The sequence below is a fragment of the Gracilinanus agilis genome, chromosome X (assembly GCF_016433145.1).
Source record: "Gracilinanus agilis isolate LMUSP501 chromosome X, AgileGrace, whole genome shotgun sequence".
Lineage (NCBI taxonomy): Eukaryota > Metazoa > Chordata > Mammalia > Didelphimorphia > Didelphidae > Gracilinanus > Gracilinanus agilis.
In genome coordinates this window covers 62,666,973-62,687,687 of record NC_058136.1, presented here as the reverse complement: position 1 = coordinate 62,687,687, position 20,715 = coordinate 62,666,973, and the positions used below count along the sequence as shown (strand labels likewise).

At 49.5% G+C, this 20,715-nt stretch overlaps 1 protein-coding gene across 1 annotated transcript in view; it reads left to right on the top strand.

The window, feature by feature from the left end:
* Positions 1-20,487, top strand: part of FAM120C (family with sequence similarity 120C) — a 31,518-nt gene extending 11,031 nt beyond the window's left edge. The window contains exons 3-15 of the mRNA XM_044682874.1: positions 5,800-6,046; positions 6,497-6,579; positions 6,830-6,958; positions 8,293-8,395; positions 8,613-8,689; positions 8,810-9,036; positions 9,301-9,580; positions 10,445-10,616; positions 10,972-11,221; positions 15,311-15,425; positions 15,834-16,043; positions 20,134-20,317; positions 20,446-20,487. Coding sequence (XP_044538809.1) covers positions 5,800-6,046; positions 6,497-6,579; positions 6,830-6,958; positions 8,293-8,395; positions 8,613-8,689; positions 8,810-9,036; positions 9,301-9,580; positions 10,445-10,616; positions 10,972-11,221; positions 15,311-15,425; positions 15,834-16,043; positions 20,134-20,317; positions 20,446-20,450 — 2,082 coding nt within the window. The 3' untranslated portion in view covers positions 20,451-20,487. The remainder of the gene's footprint in view (positions 1-5,799; positions 6,047-6,496; positions 6,580-6,829; positions 6,959-8,292; positions 8,396-8,612; positions 8,690-8,809; positions 9,037-9,300; positions 9,581-10,444; positions 10,617-10,971; positions 11,222-15,310; positions 15,426-15,833; positions 16,044-20,133; positions 20,318-20,445) is intronic.
* The last annotated feature ends 228 nt before the right edge of the window (positions 20,488-20,715 follow it).

Sequence of the window (20,715 nt, the reverse complement as noted above, 5' to 3'; positions counted from 1 at the left end):
GCCACTGCGTGCGCCTGGCGCTCCTGCGCTTCCGGGTCAAGGTGAGAACCCTGGTCCCCGACTGGGACGTCCCCCTTCCCCAGGGTCCGAGGGACTTGCTTCCCCCCGCCCCCCGCCCGAGGGACCTAGAGACTGAGAAAGAAAGGAGAGCCAGAGCGAGATTCCTCCCAGTGGGTGGAGGGCAGGGACTGCCTTTTGGTTTCGAAAAGCCCTGCCTGTCTTTCTCTTCAGACCGAAGGGCAAGGGCTGGGCAAATGGGGTTAGATGAAAAAGCCTGGGAAGACCCATTTGAACTGATGCAGAATGAAGGGAGCAGAAGCAGCTCTCATCGCGGGGCCCCTGGAGTTGCCTCGGGGCATCGCTTTGGGGGCCAGCCTTGCCTGTGGGCAGGGTTCCCCCAAGCCACCAAAGAGGATGCTGTTAGGGTTACTCCAAAGGGGAAACTCCTCCCAAACGTCCAGGAGTGCCCAGGCTGCCCAGGAGCTCTCGAACACTCCACCCAGCCTAGAGGGAAGCCAGAGCAGCTTCGGTCCTCTCTGCTAAGGCCTCTGACCTTTGTGTCTGTGGTGGCCGGTATGTGGAAGTGCTAGAAAACGGAGGGAGGGCCGAGAAGCAGAAGAAGCGAGTCTGCAAAGTCCAGGCCCCGGGAACTGGCAATCCGCGGCTTGAGGGATCCAGAGCTCGCTTATCCCGGGAAGCAAAGGCGCTAATGGTTCCTTGTCAGCACAGGAGGTTTCTGGTAGTGTGGCACAGGGATCCCAGCTTGGCACTGTGCCTTCTAGTCTTTTTCTCATTGATTTTAATGAAAGCATTTGCGACCTACTCATCCACTTTGCAGAAGATAGCAAACTGGAAGAGTGAGCCAGCCCACTTGTCAGGCCAGAGCAGCGATGAGGAACCTCTTAGAGACCGGGTGCCCACATTGCAACCCTGATGCCAACAGGGGAGGGAGGAAGTGCTCCCACGAGGAAAAATGGCCTCAGGTGCCTGTGGAGAGGGGGAAACGGAGTAGCCCCCTCCAGCACGTGTGCCATAGGTTCACCAACATGGGGCTAGAGCATCAGGCGAAATCTAATAAGATGAAACATAGTAGGGACAGATGGAAAGTCTTATACTTTGGTCCCCCCCCCAAAAAAAATCTGCCCCGGTGGGTCCAAGATGGGGCTGACCTGAAGAGACAGCTGTTGTTTTGTTTTGTTTTGTTTTTTAACCCCTCACCTTCCATCTTAGAGTCAATACTGGGTATTGGTTCTAAGGCAGAAAAGTGGTAAGGGCTAGGCAGTGGGGGTTAAATGACTTGCCCGGGGTCACACAGCTGGGAAATGTCTGTGGTCAGATTTGAACACAGGACCTCCTATCTCTGGGTCTGGCTCTCAATCCACTGAGCCACCCAGCTGTCCCCAACAGCTTTTGTTTTAAATAAGGACCCAGGGGTCTAAGTGGACCACAAGCTCAGTTGAGTTAGCTATATAATGTGGCGATCCAAAAAGCAACTGCAGTTTTAGACTTTGATAAAAGTGAGATGCTGATTGCAAAGAGGCCAGTGTAGGCTTTGAGCATGGATAGAGGAGCCCCAGTCCCATTTTCTCAATCGCTAGCTGCCTGTGCAAGTCACTTTATCTCATCTGTAAAATGGGGGTAATATTAGCCCTTCCTCCCAGAATTGCTATGCAGATCCACTGAGATAATGTGTGTGTAGCTCTTTGCAAACTTTTGAAGTGCTACCAAAACGTCCACTGTTGTTATTGTTGTCACTTTTCACCTATTCCCTAAAATCAGTAACTCAGACTTCTAGATGGGCTGCCCAGAATTCCAACTTGTTATTACTGTTTTGTGAGGTGCAACTATTTGTCACCTTGATGATGATCTCTCTGGATTTCCCATTCAAGTCTCCCCTTGGAACCTCTGAATGCCTTCTTTCTCCAGTCCCCCCATCCTTGCTAGCTCCTTTCAGTTCGTTATGGTTCTAGTGGCCTGAGAGATTGTACCGGGCTATTTCAGGCCCAGAGAAGACTGCTGCATTAGGCTACCAGGGGGCCAGGCAAAACCCTACAACCCAATAAGAATCCCGAGTCGTTAGAAAGTGTGGAGGACAAGGGCATCTGGGGTCCATCCCCCCCATGGGCATAGTGCTTTATGCCCTGTGGCACCTAGAGCATCTACAGAGACTTTAAACCCAACGGTGTCCTGTGGATTGGCCTGTGGCTGCTTTCTGTGCCAGGGGCTTATGGCAGAAACGCCCAATACTGTCCTTCCTCTGAGATTAGGAGGTTTCAGATTTGGACAAAATATATCACATGCCATCTGCTTGGTGAGAATGGATAGCCAGGCTTCCTCACTGGGCTTACTTGTATTCAGGCAGGGTCAGGCTGGCTGGCCTTCATGTAGAAGCAGCAGAGCCAGGTAGAGTTTTTTTTTTTTTTTTTAACATTTATTAATATTCATTTTTTAGAAAAGTTAACATGGTTACATGATTCCTGCTCCCACTTTCCCCTTCACCCCTCGCCCTCCCCCCACCCCTGGCCGATGCACATTTCCACTGGTTTTAACATGTGTCATTGATCAAGACCTATTTCCAAATTGTTGATCATTGCATTGGTGTGGTAGATTCGAGTCTGCCTCCCCAATCATGTCTGCATCAACCCTTGTGTTCAAGCAGCTGCTTTTCTTCTGTGTTTCCACTCTTGCAGTCCTTCCTCTGAATGTGGGTAGCATCTTTACCATAAATCCCTCAGAACTGTCCTGAGTCATTGCATTGCTGCTAGTATAGAAGTCCATTACATTCGATTTTACCACAGTGTATCAGTGTCTGTGTACAATGTTCTTCTGGCTCTGCTCCTTTCACTCTGCATCAGTTCCTGGAGGTCTTTCCAGTTCACATGGAATCCCTCCAGTTCATTATTCCTTTGAGCACAATAGTATTCCATCACCAGCATATACCACAGTTTGTTCAGCCATTCCCCAGTTGAAGGACATACCCTCCTTTTCCAGTTTTTTGCCACCACAAAAAGCGCAGCTATAAATATTTTCATACAAGTCTGTTTATCTATGATCTCTTTGGGGTACAAACCCAACAATGGTATGGCTGGATCAAAGGGCAGGCATTTTTTATAGCCCTTTGAGCATGATTCCAAATTGCCATCCAGAATGGTTGGATCAGTTCACAACTCCACCAGCAATGCATCAATGTCCCAGTTTTGCCACATCCCCTCCAGCATTCATTACTCTCCCCTGCTGTCATTTTAGCCAATCTGCTAGGTGTGAGGTGATACCTCAGAGTTGTTTTGATTTGCATTTCTCTAATTAGTAGAGATTTAGAGCACTTTCTCATGTGCTTATTGATACTTTTGATTTCTTTACCTGAAAATTGCCTATTCATGTCCCTTGCCCATTTATCCATTGGGGAATGGCTTGATTTTTTATACAATTGCTTTAACTCCTTGTATATTTGAGCGATTAGACCCCTGTCAGAGTTTTTTGTTATAAAGATTTTTTTCCCAATTTGTTGATTCCCTTCTGATTTTGGTTGTATAAAATCTTTTTAATTTAGTATAATCAAAACCATTTAATTTACATTTTGTAATTTTCTCGTTCGCCCATTCTGAGTTTATCTTGGTGTAGGGTGTGAGATGTTGACCTAGACCTCATCTCTCCCATATTGTTTTCCAAATTTCCCAGCAGTTTTTGTCCAATAGTGGATTTTTGTCCCCAAAGCTGGGCTCTTTGGGTTTATCATAGACTGTCTTGCTGACGTCACTTTCCCCAAGTCTATTCCACGGATCCTCCCTTCTGTCTCTTAGCCGGTACCAGATTGGTTTGGTGGCCGCTGCTTTACGGTATAGTTTAAGATCTGGCGGGTGATGCTTTTTAAAAAACGTTAACCTACATCTCACAGCTGTGAGGCCACTGCAAAAGAGAGAACCGAGAGAACTCTGCTTGTGACCGAATCTTTCTGATAAGGATTTGGTAGCCGACGTAGAGAAAACAAGTAAGAGCCCTATAGAAACCTAATAGAAACATTCCCCAGATCAAACAGTTCTCCAGAGAACTGCCAGGTCTTCACCACCATAGGAAAGAGAGCCCCAGAAATCACCAACGATAAGAGAAATGCAAACCCAAAGCCCCCGGAGCTTTCACCTCACACTCTGCGAATAAACCTTTGCTAGTGGAGCTATTAAAGGGCAGGACTGTTTTGGAAAGCATTTTGGAATCAGGCAGATCAAGTGGCTAAAATGTCCTTCCCCTGAGGTCAGAGACTCCATTAATGGGCTCCTATCCCCCAGGAAGCCATTGATCAGAAAGCCCCGCAACATTCCAAAATAGTCAGAGCAGCACTTACTGTGACAGCAAGGAATGGCGGACAAAGTCGATGCTCATTGATTGGGGAAGAGCTAAGCAAAGGGTAGCATGTGATGTCATGGAAGAGTAACGGGAACAATGCTAGTGGAAAGAACAATTGGCACACCCTAAAAAACAAAGAGTAGGAAAATACTCCAAAGGTTTTCCAAATGTTTTGATTAGTAGAGCTGATTTTTTTCCCTTCTCTCTAAAGTATTATTTCTTTTGTGTGGGACGGCTCTCTGGGAGGGGCGAGACAGGCTATAGCAATAACAACTTCTTTACAAACGATTTAACTTATTTCCCTTTGGGAAAAGTACTGATTAACCTGACCGCAGTAGTCCTCCTAATGTTGTCCAGTTTGTTGGTGTCCCCTTTTGAACTTCCTTCTCTTCTCATCTCTACAGTTATTGTTTTTTAAACCCTTGTCTGGAAAAGCAGCAAGGGGCTGAGCTGTCAAGGTTGAATGACTTGCCCGGGGTCACACAGCCAGATCTGAACCCAGGTCCTCCAGACTCTGTGCCCGATGCCCCATCCACTCAGCTGCCCCTTGTCTATAGAGCTTAAAAATGTTTAATTGGTGTTCTTGGTGGGAGGGAAAACGTATCAAACCCTCCACCCCTTCTTTAATTCTCCCTCTGAAAATTGAAAAGCCTTCCCTTATGGCAAATAAGTACCATCAAACCAAGCCAAAGAACCTCGTGTCTGAGCGTGTTGATCTTGTTTGGCACCTCCTGTGTCTTTGACATGATTTTAAATGACTTGCCTTTCTTTTTCTGATTGCAGCCTGTTCCTATTCTGTGATCATCTGTCTATTGCATTCTTGTACGTTTGTGTTATTCCTTACACCTTGGTTGGCGGAACTTCTAAGAGATTTTCAGCTAAGCTGTCCCCCTCCTCCCCTCTTTCTCCACTGCACTTGTTGTATTTTGGTAAAAAACACAAAAGAGAAGCCCAGCACCATTATCATATCCTATAAGCAAAAGTGCCCCATTTCTCCCCCTCTGATCAAGGAGGGTTCTCCTCTCTTCTCCTCTCCCCAAGTGCTTCGCAAAAGGCTCGGCACACAGGAGGTGATGGATTTGCTGACTTGATTTTCTCCCCATTTAGTCTGTGTATGACTTCATTCGAGTTTTCTCCACGGTGTTTGGCAGGTGGGGAGTTCTTTCACCAGTGATTGGTGTCCTTGGGTTCATCAGGCCCTCGGCTCCTCACTCTGGTCCGTTGTTTCTGGGCCTTAAAAACCGAAGGTCTTCCATCGACCAGCTTCCCTGTCTGTTCAGCCGGCACGAAATCGTCTTGATGATTCGTAGCACTTGGTCATGTGGCTTGAGACATGGTGCTGGCAGATCTCCTTTCTTCCTGCTTTTTAGATGGACTAAGAAGCCATAAACCTGCTTGACGCTAGGCTAGCGCCTAGCTCGCTTTCCTGTGTCATTGTACGTCTCCCTTCCCTTTCAGGTCTTCCAGAGCCTGGAGGACCATCACCTAGAAGTGGTAGCATTCTTCCGGGAAAACGGATTCCACGGCCTCCTTGCCCACGACTCGGAGTACGCGCTCTACAACATCCCATCCTACTACAGCTCGCATGCACTGAGACTCAGCTGGAATGGCAAAAACCTGGTCACCCACCAGTTCCTCATGCAGGAAGTTGCCAAGCAGCTGGGCCTGAAGCGCATGAATTTCCCCATCTTTGCTGCCCTGCTGGGTAAGTGGGAGAGACGCAACGAAGAGATCATTACGTTTCCCCCTCGGTGCCGTTTGGGGTGATGGTGGAGCAAAATAACAGCCTTTGTGCCGTGCCAGGGGGGGGGGGGGGGGGAGCCTGTAAAGCTACACAGCCTGCCCTTAGAATGTGGACTGACAGACGGATGCCTTCCCCTCCGTCCCCTTTCAAAGCTTTTTTACAGCGGTGCTTTGGTGCTTTTATTCGTTCACGTATGAGGCTCCAGTCGCCCACACAGCTTCGACTAAGGGCCACCAGGCAGCTTTCGACAGGCCGAGGCTCATCAGGTCCCTCTTTGGAGTTTGATCTGTTCCTCGTCCTGCGTCCTTGGGCTGGGCTAGGACCAGAGAGTGGTTCTGAATTGGCGTCCTGACGCCTGGCCCTGTGCAGGTTGAGCTTCTTCCTCAGATGAGCATTTCTGCTATTTTTCAGGTAACCACATTCTCCCAGACGAAGACCTGGCTGCTTTTCATTGGGGTCTATTGGGCCCAGAACATCCTCTAGCCTCCCTGAAGGTAACTCCCCCCCCCCCGCCCCCCCAATCATCCTGCTTCCAGGCTTTCTACTTTGTCTTATTTTGGAAGATACCTTGATTTCATGTGGAATAGCAATTGGTTGAAGACTTTGTTTGTAACTCTTTAGCACCCGCGAGGTGTTGAATCGGTCCATCTGCCTATGACGACAGCTTCCCCGCGGCGGCGGCACCTAGGGCGTGTCGGCCCTGTAGTACATACTAGCTCTCCGTTCTTGCTGCTTTTCTTTTAGATTCGCACAAATCAATTGGTTCTGCCCCCCTGTGACGTGGTGATCAAGGCCGTCTCTGCGTATGTCGGTTCTATCAAAGACCCTTCGAACCTGGATGTAGTTGGGAAGGATGTTTTCAAATACTCACAGGTACCGCCATTTCCTCCATGCTTCGGGGGGGCTGGAACACTCGGACCTGCCCTCCTGACAGCTTTCCAGGCCTGGATCTCCTGGGGTTTTGTGCCTTACCAAGTAGATTTCTAGCAAGTAAATCCACTTTTCTTGTTGATTTCTGTTATAAACTTGACACCTGCCACATGCAGCCTGCTGTGTACTGCACGAGACAACTGTGCTGATCAGCTTTGTAGACTAGATTTCTTTTTTAAACCCGGGGCCCCCTTTCATCATGAAGCACCAAACCAGAGCTTTACTTCCATTACTAATCAGTGAAGGGTGCTGCGACTCCCCCCCCCCCCCCAAGACCCTAGGAATACAGTTTCAGTCGACTTGTTCCTCTGGGGTGGACTGCAGTTCTTAAAGTCATCTTTCACTGTTAATTAGCCACTGAAAAGTGCTCTCTGAGCTGTAGTTACTAAGAAGGAAGAAGGCCCGAGGCACTGTCGATTCCTCTGGAATACCCAAGTGATATGTTACAGCCTTCTTTATTGAGGTTGGTTTTTAAATAACCCTTAATTTCTGGGGTAGTAAGGGGTAGGCAAACAGGATTGAGTGACTTCCCCCGTCTGAGGCCAAATTTGAAGCCAGGTCCTCCCAACTCCAGGTGTGGCTCTCTAGCCACTGAACTACCTAGCTGTCCCTGGCAAGTCTTTGAAAGGGCCACAGTTCTCCCACTGAACACCAGAGGGCACTCAGTCTCCAAAGACTTAGACTGCTCCCTCTCAGAGCTTCTGCTGAGCAGCATTGGTCCGGGGTCAGCATTTCAACTTGGGGCGTAAAACATGATGGCTAAGAAAATGATGGCTCCATTTCCCTGGCCCCGACCCCTGCATCTGGAATTCCCTCTCCTAAGCGGGGAAGGGGAATATTTTCCATGTCGTGTCTCCTACCCTGAGCCTTCCCCCAATGAGCAAAGTTTGGAATTTGGGATAAGGAGGAGGTCATGATGGCCTCTGGTCCTCTGGGTACCACGGGAGCTTTGGGGAAGCTGCGAGTTATTTTCTGGCCTTCTCCTGGTCTGCTCAGCCCCTTAGGGAGCTCCAGTGTGCCCCCAACGACTCCTGTAGAGCTCAGAACTTTCTTTTTTTTCCCCCTCCTGGCTCACGTCTAGCCCTGTGCCCAGGAGAAGCTCGTGGGGATGATTGGCCAGAAGATTTCTTGTGGCTCTTGAGTTTCCACGTCTCCTTTAGGAACTACTTGGCAGGTCTCTCCTTGCCGTGCGATTTTCTTGTGTGCTTCGATGCTGCTAGGCTTTGGAGAAACGAGTCATGTTGGGCCATTACTTTTCATGGCATTGCAATATCTAGTCTAGGAAAGAAGACAAAATCGAGCGGTTCAAGAAAGCAGTTGAATACTACTCGGTTGCAACTCAAGTCCACACATTGCCGATGGGCCCATCATCGCTGCTAGGTAAGGCTTGTTCCTAGCTTGCATAGGAATGGAGATGGGATGTTCTCCTGACTTCCAAATGATGGTGGGCTCCTTAGTTAGGTCTCGGTGCCGTTTCCTTTGAAGTGGCTTAACCCCAGACAGTGCTTTCCACTATATTCCAGGGAGTGAGGCCTGCTGGGTGGAGTGGGGCTTAGCTGGGCCGATGGGGCTACTCAGTCTTTTCTTTCAGGTCTAGCATTTGGGCCCCATCAGTTTGGAGCCCCTCCCCTCCCCCAAGAGCACATGGGCGCCGTCTCTGCTGGAGAGCCCTTGGTAAGTAACTCTCCAGTGGCCTTTGGGGTGCCGCGATGACACTCGATGGTACTCGAGCGACCTTATCCACCGTTGCACTTTGTATTTCCTCATTTCTTTCTCATTTGATTTGTCCTCTAGTTTCCTTGCCAGGTGCCACTGTCTTTCCAACCGGGATCCAGTTCTGCTCTCTTTTTCCCCCCTCATCATCTGGGGGAATTTGTTCCTTTTCCTGAGAAACCTGTGATGAGATACAGCCCTTTCTCCAGCTGGTCTCTCTCCTATGATTCCTCAACATCCACTTTTCAGAGTCCGCTGACCTCCAAGGCCTCCATGCGTTCAGGTTCTGCCAGTAGTACCAGTTCAAAGTAAGCAGTGCTCGGGGGTGTGTGTGGGGGGGGGGGAGCGAGAGACACGAGAGCTGGACTAGGAGAGACAAGAGGGCTCAGCACTCTGGGAAAAGGGTCATTGGGTCATTGTAGCTTTGCGTTGCTGTCACATGCTTGTGACTAGATACTTGACAGGAGAGGGAATCCAGCTTGCTTTTTGGTGAAATACAGTGGCGGCCATCCACCTCGGGCCTGGGGGTAAGAGTCGGGGTTCTCCATCACCTCTTTTTTTCAATTGCCTAGTCATGTCAGTGAGCTGCTGGAGCGTAAGACAGCCTGGGAGGATGCCTATGATGACAAAGGGCTCCACAGCTGGGGGCAGCCAGTCCCCATCAGGGATTCGGATGCTATCCTGGGCAGTGGAGAGCCCCACATCCCATCTCTGCTCTCCATGGCAACGAGGAACCACATGGATATCACCATTCCGCCCCTGCCACCAATAGCTCCAGAGGTCTTGCGAGTTGCTGAACACCGACACAGGCGCGGGCTGATGTACCCTTGTATCTACCATGTCCTTACCAAGGTGAGAGCGTAGACTCTCCTAGCCTGAGAGTCTTTGCTGCCTCCCCAGATGTTATGCCCGTGTAGTAAAAGGAAGCCATCGTAGGCTTAACCGTCTGGGAGGCTGCCCATTTTTCTGTCTTTCAGCATCAGTCTCGAGGGTCTTGAGGCTTAGGGAATGATGAGAGAGAAGGGCCTTTCTCTGCAAAGCTCCCAAAGAAGTCGCGCTGTGATGCTCATTTAAGAAGGTCAAATAGTAGTACACTGAGCCAAGTTGACCCAGGCCACTCCTTGGGAGTTTTCCTTGACTCCTGCCATAGATAACGTGATTGGTGGGAACTATCCTATTCTGCTCTCCAAATGGTGGTGGTGGAGCCTAGCTGGGATCGACCAGGCTCTAAAGGAGGCATGTTTGGGGCTCAGGAGAGAATTCCCTTCTCCTCTGTACCTACGTGTGAGGAATATTGGCCTATCAGAATGGCTGCTGATGGACATGTGATATGGCGAGGGGGAAGAGTACTGAGGCTAGAGTCAGGAAGACCCGTGTTCCATTATAGCCTCAGGCATTTACTGGCTGTGTGACTCTGGGCAGGTCACTTACTCCCAGTCTGCCTCAGTTTCCTTAGCTGTAACATGGCGATGATGATAACCCCTACCTGCCAGGGTTATTGTGAGACTCAAAGAAAATGATAATGTGCAAAGTACAAACGCTCTAGAAATGCTAGTGATGATTAGCTATTATTACGGTCCCCACTTGTCCCTTCCTGTTCACGTGGAAGATACAAGAAGCTGGGGAGGCGTGCAAGGAAGAAGTCGGCCAGGCGCAGAGGCTAGCCATCTCCATCCCATTTTGAGACACCGGCTCCCTTTGGTCTTTTCCTTCTAGGGTGAGATCAAGATCCCCATGTGCATTGAGGACGAATGTAACCCTGAGCTGCCCCCAGCTGTCATCCTTTTCCGGCCTGCCCGTCAGTATGTGTATGGAGTCCTCTTCAGCCTGGCAGAGACCCAGAGGAGACTGGAGCATCTTGCCATCCGCAGGCAACTTCCGGTGGAAAGTAAGAGATGGTCCACTGGCTTCCTTAGCAAAGTGAGGGCAGAGAACTGGTCTTTCTGCTATGACCAGCCAGCTGTGGGCCTCGTCCATGCTCCTGGGGCCAACTGATGCTGTCTCTGCTTCATTGCAGCCTTCAGCACATCCCCCCACTCTTGTGGCTTACGAAGACAGTGACTATTAGACAGTGCAGAGATTCCCCCTGCAGTGGAAGGAGCTGAGCCAGGCTCCCATGGCTGCCCAGCTCTTGCCTATGAGAGAAGGAGGTCCGGTCAACATCCACTCATACTGAGCACAGCCAACCGGAGATTTGGCACCCCTCCAAGTCCTTCCTGTTGATGTCCTTTTCTCTTTTCCAGTTCCTCCTGTCCTTCTGAAAGAGTGGTCCTCCTACAAAGGGAAGTCCCCTCAGATTCCTGAGCTGGTGCCCGCGCTCATCTTTCGGGAGTGGACGTGCCCACACCTTAAGAAGCTGTGGCTAGGCAAGGCCGTGGAGGACAAGAAGCGAAGAATGAGAGCTTTTCTGGCCTGCATGAAGTCAGACACACCTGGCATGCTCAACCCAGCTAATGTGCCCGCCCACCTGCTTCTCATGTGCTGTGTGCTGCGGTTAGTAAAGCCCCCTCACTTGGGAAGGATGAATGACTTTGGAGCTTCCTCTCAGTGGGGATTGTCCACCAGTGATGGGTCATTCTTTGCACCAAGCACCTGGTCTGACAGAACTTCTTCTGGCTCTGGTGTGGCTCTCTTGCCTGCCAGGAAGCTAGGAGGAAGCAAATGAGTTCCTTTAGTAGCCCAAATCAATGCATCCAAAGTTCTGGTGAATGGTAGGGGGTGCCTGCTTCATCATGAGCTCCAGCTGAGGCTGGCAATCATGAAGGTCGGAGTCTCAGGTCTTGTTTGGGTAATGTTTTATCGATGCTGTCATTTTCCAGTGCCCCTCCTCCAAGAGACCCTACCCCTCTGGCAGAGAGTGCCAAGCATAAGGCTGCCCCAAGGATGATGACTGACCCTCTCCAGCCCCTGTTGAGCTTCTAGCCTGTAACTTCTCCATTATAGTCTCATCGTTAAGCCCTTTACAGTAGAAATTGGCCATCCAGTTGCTCCTAATTCTAATGCTTTTGTGTGTTGCTTCATCTGAAGCTTTTCTGGTTCTGCATCCCTTCATTCTTTCTTCTTTTTTTATTTAGAATATTTTTCCATGGTTACATGATTCATGATTAACACACACATACCTCCCCCCCCCCGCCCCCCTTGCCTCCCTCCTCTCAGAATCCGACAAGCAGTTCCACTGGGTTATACGTGTATCCTTGTTCAAAACTTATTTCCATGTTATTCACATTTGCAGTAGAGGATCCTTTAACACCAAAACCCTAATCATATCCGTATTGAGCCACATGATTGATCATGTTTTTCATCTGCGTTTCTGCTCCCACAGTTCTTCCTCTGGATGTGGAGAGCATCTTTCTCTCAAGTTCCTCTGGATTGTCCTGGATCATTGCATTGCTGCTAGTACAGAAGTTCATTGCGTTCGACTGTGCCACAGTTTATCTGTCTCTGTGTACAAGGTTCTCCTGGCTCTGCTCCTTTCGCTCTGCATCACTTCCTGGAGGTCTTTCCAGTTCACATGGGATTCCTCCAGTTCTTTATTCCTTTGAGCACAATAGGATTCCATCACCAGCAGATACCGCAGTTTATTCAGCCATTCCCCAATCGAGGGACACCCCCTCATTTTCCAATTTTTTGCCACCACAAGGAGCGTGGCTATAAGTATTTTTGTACAAGTCTTTTTCCCTATGATCTCTTTGGGGTATAAACCCAGCCATGGTTGCAGCCCTTCTTTCTGGTCTGCCCAGGTTTCTGTGCATTTTTCATATTCTTCATTTCTTTGTCAACAATCTGCCCTGCTATTTCCCATTGGATGGACACCAGCTTTGTTTCCAGTTTCTTGGTATCTTCAGAACTGAAGCTGTAAATATTTTGCCATATCGGGGACTTTTTCCCCCCCTGTCATTACCGAGTGGGATCCCTGGGTCAAAGGGTGGGACCACTTTTTGTGGCAATGTCAGCTATGTGAGAAAAGTCACATTTTTTCTAGCTGTATCCTACCCATTCCCATCTCCACCTGGAATTTCTTGAGAGGCAGCAGGGCAATGCCTTACCTATAATGTATCCTGGCTTTGGAACCCTGGGCAAGTCCCCAGGAGCAGAATTCAAGGTTCTAGTGGGAGAAATGGGGATGAGGAAGAGAGCTGGCTTATGGACCGTCAGCCCCATTGGGACATCTGAGGCTTTCCAAACTCCCCCTGGCTCACAATGGTGCTGCAAGGCAAGGTCTCCTGGATGGCTTTTAACTACATTGTATTTTTTTTTTCAATGAACAAACTGTATTTTCTCTCGTCCTCAAGATAAAAAAAGAAAGAAAAACAAAACTCTTGTAACAGATGTGCAGAATCAAGTGGAACAGATTCCCTCATTGGCTACATCCCAGGGTCTGCTCTCCGAGTCCCCCGTCTTTGCTCACATGGGCAGAGTTCTGGGCCTGAGGGTCATTTCTAGAAACCTTTGGATGTAGAAAAAAAAATCATTTTATGGGAAACAATGAAACTTTCTCATAGCACGAATTTTTTAAAAAAGTACATTCACTGTGTTACTTTCAAAATTGCCTTTTTTTGTCTCTGCTGCCTTCTAGTTTTCACTGCGTGCTTTGGAAAATGGTTCAGTGGGCCTCCTCCTCTTTTCTCGAAATCCCTTTTGCTAGCTCCTCCAATCACAAACTGAGAAGGGTGGGGCGGGGGTGGACACACCAACCCCCCCCCTCCCCCCCAGCTTGGAAGCAGAATTCGGACAAAGGAATCCACCCAACGGTCATGGCCCCATATGTGGTCCGTCCCTTCGTGCTCCTCATGTCCGTGACCTCTATCTGTCAGGAGGTGACTAGCGGTCCTCTGGAGATAATGGTGGGCCATAGGAAGGAAGGGAAGGAGACAAGAGAAGAACATTTCTTTAGAGCTTACTATGTTTCTTAATTGTCAGCTGACGGAAGTCGTACCTTTTGCTTTGGGGATATTGCACGTCAACAACTCTGATTGGTATTCATTTAGGGTCCCAGGTGCCAGGTCTTGTGTAACTCAGACTGCCCTCCCCAGTAGGCACTGCGATGCTTGTAGAAGGTTCTGGGCATTCCGACTTTTGGAACTAGATGGTCCTGACTTTTTTAAAATTTTGTTTCAAATGCCAGTTTTCAGGGAATCCAAAAAATCTCTCCTTAAGCTGGCCCCGAAGTCCTTGTTGTATGCCCTCCTCTTTTTTTCAGTCTTTTGATTATGCCCGAATGCATAATCTTATCTTGTGGGGCTCTTTTCAGGGCCTTGGTTCTTTGGAGTAGGCCGACCATGTCTTCTTTCTTGTTTCCCATCTCTTTCTAAGCTGTGCTTTCTCCTTCCAGTTCGTGCCTCTCAAGCTTGCTCACTTTCTTTCTAGAAAACTTCTCACTCTCTCCCTTTGGTTCTTCTAGGTAATCCCCCTCCATCCTCCCCCCATTTTTCCCCTTTGTGTCTGCTTGCAGTTTGATCTGGTCCGTTCCTCTTTGGGGGCATCTTGACATTTGCAGTGCCGTTTGTTTCTGGTCGGGCTCTTCTTCGCTCTGCTCTCCTCTAGGTCTTGAACTGGGGCTTCGTTTGAGAGGGCCACACTCTGCCCCTGCTGTATTCTTGGGTTGGATTGTCAGCCCCATTTGGCCTCAGCCTGGGTCACTTGAGTCATTGCACTGAACACCTCCTCCCTGGGTTAGTTAGGGGCCTCTGCCTCAGGTCATAGTGGTTCAGGGCACGCCTTCCTCCCCAGAGGTTCTCAGGCTTTTTGGACCCAAGGAACCCTTTGGCAGTCAGGCTGGTGAAGCCCTTTGATCCCCTAAATAAAATAAATAAATAGGGTTCCAAAAGAAGTTGAGCCTTGAAATCTGAAGCAAAGAATAAGCTTGTGGACCTTACGTTAAGAAACCACCTTCTCCATTGTTTCTCAGAGCAGACTACTAGGGATATGGAGTCCTAAGGGCCCGGGCTACAGCGCAGCGTCACGATGGGGGTTTCCAAGCACTCTGGTACTTCCGTTTTCATTTTTTCCCATGGTTACATTACATCTTGTCTCCCTCCCCCTCCCCGAGTTGGCAAGCACTTCCACTGGATTATACAGATATTATCACTCAAAATCTGTTACTTCCTTAAAGGAGCCCTCCTGCTTCCTCTGCCCAACGGAGCCCATCTTTGGTAGCCCAGGAGTCTGGCGTGGACGCTGGGTTTTTCGGCCCGACCCCTTTCCCCCTTCCTGGGCTTCCAGCTGCCTTTTTGCCCCATTTGTAGGTCACTATAGAAGTCGCTGTGCTTGCTTATTGGATTTCTTGGCCATTTCCTGCTTCGCTTTTTCGTGAGACCCAGGCTCACTGGCCCTAGCCTGGCAACTGGCGGTTTGTATTGAAAGTCCCTTCTCTGAAGAGGTTGGGCACATGGTACGGCAGTGGCAGACTCAGTTGATAGCCTGACTTTTTTGGCCAAGTGGCTTTTTTCTCCTTTTTAATCTTAGGGCTTCGGGTCAAAAACTGTAAAAGGAAGCACATACATTGGCCGGAAAGGTGATGCTCGGCTAGCAGACGCGCCTCCTGTGGGGGTTGTCCATCGTGATTTGTCCTTTTTCTTCCAGTTACATGATTCAGTGGCGGGGGGGGCGGCTCCTGCATCTCCATGAGCTGGATGCCTTTCTGGCCCAGGCGGTGTCTGCTCAGCTCTACGAACCAGACCAGCTTCAGGAGCTGAAGGTAGCTTGCTTCCCTGTGGCCGCTGCCCCCCCCTTCTAGGGTCTGAAAGTGCCTCGGCACAAAGAGACTCTGACCGCCCTGCACATTAGCCTTCACAGAACCGCTGTGCGATTTGCTTAAATAGCTTTTAAAACATCCGGCTAGAGAGGTGGTGAGATTGCAGCTAGTCTCTCGTGCCACTGTAAAGAGCCACGCTCTGCCTCTGTGAGGGCAATGAAGCCAGAGGTCAGACAGAGCCTGTGGGGATGCTCAAGTAACTGCCTGCCTTTGGGACAGTTTCGCTGCTGGGCCCAAATGAGTTGGTATGTGAAAGGGGGTGGGGGAGGCTCGGGGGATACTTATTGAATCTTTAATGAGACGGGCATCCGAGGTGGGTTCCCTAACCAGCTCTTTCCTTACTCGCTTTAGATTGAGAAACTGGACGTGCGGGGAATCCAGCTCGCTGCCCTTTTTATGAGCGGGGTCGACACCGCTCTGTTTGCCAACGATGCCTGCGGCCAGCCAGTCCCTTGGGAACACTGCTGCCCCTGGATCTACTTTGATGGGAAGTTGTTTCAGAGCAAGCTGATTATGGCAGGGAGAGAACGAGCAGCACTGATCGAGCTTTGTGATGGCCAGGTAGGGAGACCGAGGCAGTTTGGGCTGGTGGTAGTTTTGTGTTTGGGAAGTGTTCCTGAGGGCTGGCGGTAGACACGGACAAAGGGGTCTGGGAAGGCGGTCATCCCACGGCAGTCGAATAAGCCACAGAAAACATCGTTCCCGAAGACTGGTGTAGAGAGAAAGCGGTCCGTCAACGGCGATGTCTCGTTCACCGCATTTTGTTTGGCCGTGACAGATATTTCTCCAAAACTCCCCAAACAACATTCAAACCAAAAGGCTCAACTGGTGTGTTTTTAGTGTTTTTATTGTCGTGCAAAACCCACTTCCATATGGGTCATTGTGGTAAGAGCACCCTCGTCCCTTACCCAAACCCCCGAGTGAAACCGAAGATTCGCTGATGTGAAGACGACCCCAACAGCTCTTTCTCTGGAGGTGGAGAGCAATCCTGGCACGAGTCTTTCAGGACTGTCCCAGATCGTTTCGTTGCCTTGCCTTGCCGAGACGAGCCACGTTCTCCCAGACAGCCATCATCCACTATTGCTGTCCCTGCGTCCAGGCTCTCCTGGTTCTGCTTGTTTTGCTCTGCATCGGTTCCCGTAGATCTTTCCAGCTTTTTCTGAACTCTGGCTTATCATTTCTTAGAGCACAGTAGTATTCCATTGCCAAACATGTACCACACTTTGTTCAGCCATTCCCCAATGGATGGGCGTCCCCTCACTTTCCAATTCTTTGCCTCTACAAAAAGAGCTGCTAGAAATATTTTTGTACAAGAAGGTCCTTTCTCCTTTTTTTTTATTATCTCATCGGGATACAGACCCGGCAGTGGTATTACCGGGTCAAAGGTAATTAAATATCAAATATAGTTGTATAGTCCTTTGGGCCGAGTTCCAAATTGCCCTCCAGAATGGTTGGATCAGCTCACAGCTCCACCAACAATGCACCAGTGTCCCGATTTTACCAGCTCCCCTCCAACATTGAACCACTTTCCTTTACTGCCGTGTTGGCCAGTCTGCTAGGGCTGAGGTGGAACCTCAGCATTGTTTTACTTTGCATGTCTCTAATCAAGAGGGATTTAGAATAGGCTCATCAATTCTCAATGGACAAGACGTGACAGTGCTTCGTCGCCATCAAGGCTCTGATCTCATCTGCATCACGGCTCCTTCTCTGCCTTGGTGTGGACTGCATCTCTGGCATTGTGTTCCCGATGCTTTATGTATTCCAAGTGGGCTTGGTGCTCTCTTCCTGTTTCACAGCCATGTTCATAAAAAAGGCTTTGTTGAGCCAGTCCCCTCTCCTCTAGCACATCGTTTTTTCCACTTGTTTCCCAATACAAATAATCCTGCCGTGAACATTCTGTACATGGGGTCTTCTCTTGCTCTTCCCCCTTAAGTACAGGCCCAGTGTTTAAATGGGATGGGGGGTGGGGGCAGCTGGGTACCTCAGTGGATGGAGAGGCAGGCCTAGAGACGGGAGGTCCTGGGTTCCAATCCGGCCTCGGACACTTCCCAGCTGGGTGACCCTGGGCAAGTCACTTGACCCCCATTGCCTAGCCCTTACCGCTCTTCTGCCTTGGAACCAGATACACAATATTGATTCTGAGACAGAAGGCGAGGGCCTAAAAAATAGATAGACATACAAACAAACAAATAAATGGGATGGGGGGGGGGGGACACAAACACACATGAAGTGTCTCCTCCCTCATAACTTGAAATTTTCCTCTGAAATGGGTGAAACATGCAGGAGCCACACTGCTTCTCCCACAGTCCCTCCTGTCGGGGGCCTCAGGAGTCCTTAGTCAGAGCTGATCATTTTGTGGTTATTGGCGGCTCACGTTTCTTTTTGACTTTAGCATCTTTGGTACCTAAAAACACATGGTTCTCTCAAGCATTCTTTTTCCTTGGATCGTGCTGCTTTCTCTTCAGATTGTCCAGCCGTAACTAAGTGTTAAGAATCAACGCTCGAGACGGTCCTCAGGGACGTTTTGAAGAAAATGCATCTTAATTTGTCATGAAAATTGGGCATTCGCGGTAGACGGGGAGCAAGTGGAGATGGAAAGACCAAGATCTACAGGATCGCCGGATCGTAGGGTTCGTTCCCAAAAGGACTTTCGATGACCTTCGACGAAGGGGTTTGCTTCGGTTTGGTTTGGCTCTTTGTCTGCAAAAAACAAAGATTTTCTTTTCCTGACCCTGTGGAGGTCACCAAGTCTTGAAAACATTGAAACGCGCCCAATAACAGCCTCTGGTGGTTGGGAGGCCTTTTGTATTGGAGTCTCCTCCAGAGACTGTTTCTCCAAACAGAATCCAGTTTTTTGTTTTAAGGTCTGAGCTGCCCCCCCCCCGCCCCCCCCTCCAGGAAGGCGCCATTTGAGACAGACAGACGTGTCGTTGGCTTCTTTTTCTCGGTTCTTTCTAGTCGATTGGAATAGTCGTTCCCAGTTGGTGTCACCTTCTCTTGGCCCATCTGTCGGCTCGCTCTCAATTCGAGAAGGCCGACCTTTGTCCGGGTATCCAAAAGAAGCCAAGTACGAAGCTCTTGCTCTCATCGAAGCGGACAGATTCCTTACGGGCTTGGAAATGAGACTTTTATCAGACAAACTTGCTACAGAGCTTGCCTTTCCCTAGATAAATGTCTCCCTCGTAACTCCGGCTGCGTTTTGTGCGTCCCGAGACTCCGTAATGCCGTGGGAAGCCTCCAAGCTCCTTATTTGGTCACGATTGCTCTAAAGGTGGTTTCTGCTCTGCTCCCGGAATCTGTTCATATATCTTGGGGAGCTAATGTCATCCCGTGGTTTCGCTAAGCCTCTGGTCTCCAGGCCTCACCTGGCAGTGCAGTCGGGGGCTCAGAAGCTCCTAGCTTTCTTTGGCTTCTTTTATGCTGTGTGCCCAGGCTCTTTCCCCGGACCACACTCTCTCTCTCTCTGGACTCTGGTTCCGTCTCCCTCCCTCTCCTTCCCTGTATCTGGTGGGTTTTGTTTTTTTAATTTTTGTCAGCCAGTGCTAACCTGGTTTTGTTTTTTTTATCTTACCTTTTGTCTTAGAATCTATACTGTGTATTGCTCCCAAGGCATAAGAGCAGTAAGAACTAGGTAATGGGAGTTAAGTGACTTGCTCAGGGTCGCACAGCCAAGAAACATCTGAGGCCAGATTTGAACTCATCTCCTCCCTACACCAGGCCTGTCCCTCTATCTGTTGAGCCACCTATCTGCCCCGATACAGCTTTCTTCAAGGCCATTTTCCCTCCTCTGAACACCATCTGCTGGGATTCTTTTTGAGGGAGACGGGGGTCGTTCTTTCTTTTTACCCATTTTTATTGTTCATTTTTTTCCTATACTTCGTATAGTTCCCTTTGTTTCAAAGTGATGGTGCAGAGCTGGGCCTCTCGGCTCTTTTTTTTTCTTCTTTAATTTTTGTTTTATTAGATAAAAGCCCTTCCTTCCCTTCCATCTTAGAATCAATACGCTGTTATGGGTTCCAAGGCAGAAGAGTGGCGAGGGCTGAGCCGTGGGGGTTAAGTGGCTTGTCCAGGGTCACACGAGTGTCTGAGCCTAGATTCGAACCTGCGCCTTCCCATCTCTAGGCCTGGCTCTCAATCTACCGAGCCTCCTAGCTGACCCCTGTCTCAGTGTTTTTGCTGAAAGTCTGCTAATTTGGTTTTTTTATTCGATGCTTTGTTTCCAATTAACCAAAATTCCTCATTCTCCTTCCCCTACTCCCACTTCACTTGAGAAGGACGAGAAAAGCGAAAGTCTCCTAGCAGATCTGGAGTCGGGCACGATGAATTCGGGAGCACGTTCCAAAAATATGTGTTTCAGTCCGTGCTCTAAAGCCCTTCCCTTTCTAGAAGCCAGGTGGCAGGTAGCTTGTCTCTCTGTGTGACTGTCGGTACATTGATTTGCCAGTCTGCTCGTGAGCCTGGGCTGAGAGGCCTGAGGTGTCCGTTTTCTCTGTCTGGGAAAGGCATTGAACGCCGAGACTACTCGAAGCAGTAGGCCATGTCGGACTCGAATATATCGCCGAGTTCTTCCCGTCCCTTAACTTCTGCCCGGCCAGCCACTCCCTAGCGGTGGCGCGGAATCAGGGTAATGGATTTTCTCTCTTCGTTACAGACTGAACAGGTGACTAAAGTTGAAAAGATGAGACAGAGTATTCTGGAAGGAATCCAGCTGCATAGCCAGCTACAGTCTCCCTTGGTGCTACCCATGAGGCCGCCCATAGTGCCACCATTTTACCTTCCGCCAGCCTTTACTTCTACAGCACCTCCTGGGTTGGGAAGGACTCGGGCTTTTGCAGGTAAGCCGTCCCCCTCCCTCGTGCCTACTCTGTTTCCCAGGGTTACTACTTGTTATTTTCCTCTCTTTGGCATTTAAAGCCCTTCCAAGTCTGGCCCCTTCTTACCTTTCCAGTGTTTTTACATACAGTGTAATCCAGTGGCACTGGCCTTCTGGCTGTTCCTCGGACACAACATTCCATCTCCTGACTCCGCATTTCCAGTGGCTGTCCCCCATGCCTGGAATCCTCTCCCCGTCTCATCACCATCTCCTGTTGTTGTTCAGTCGTGTCTGACTCCTCGTCACCCCATGGACCATCGCTATCCATGGGGTTTTCTCGCCAAGGATACTGGAGTGTTTTGCCATTTCCTTCTCCAGTGGATCCTTTTGTCAGGCAATTGGAGGTTAAATGACTTGCCC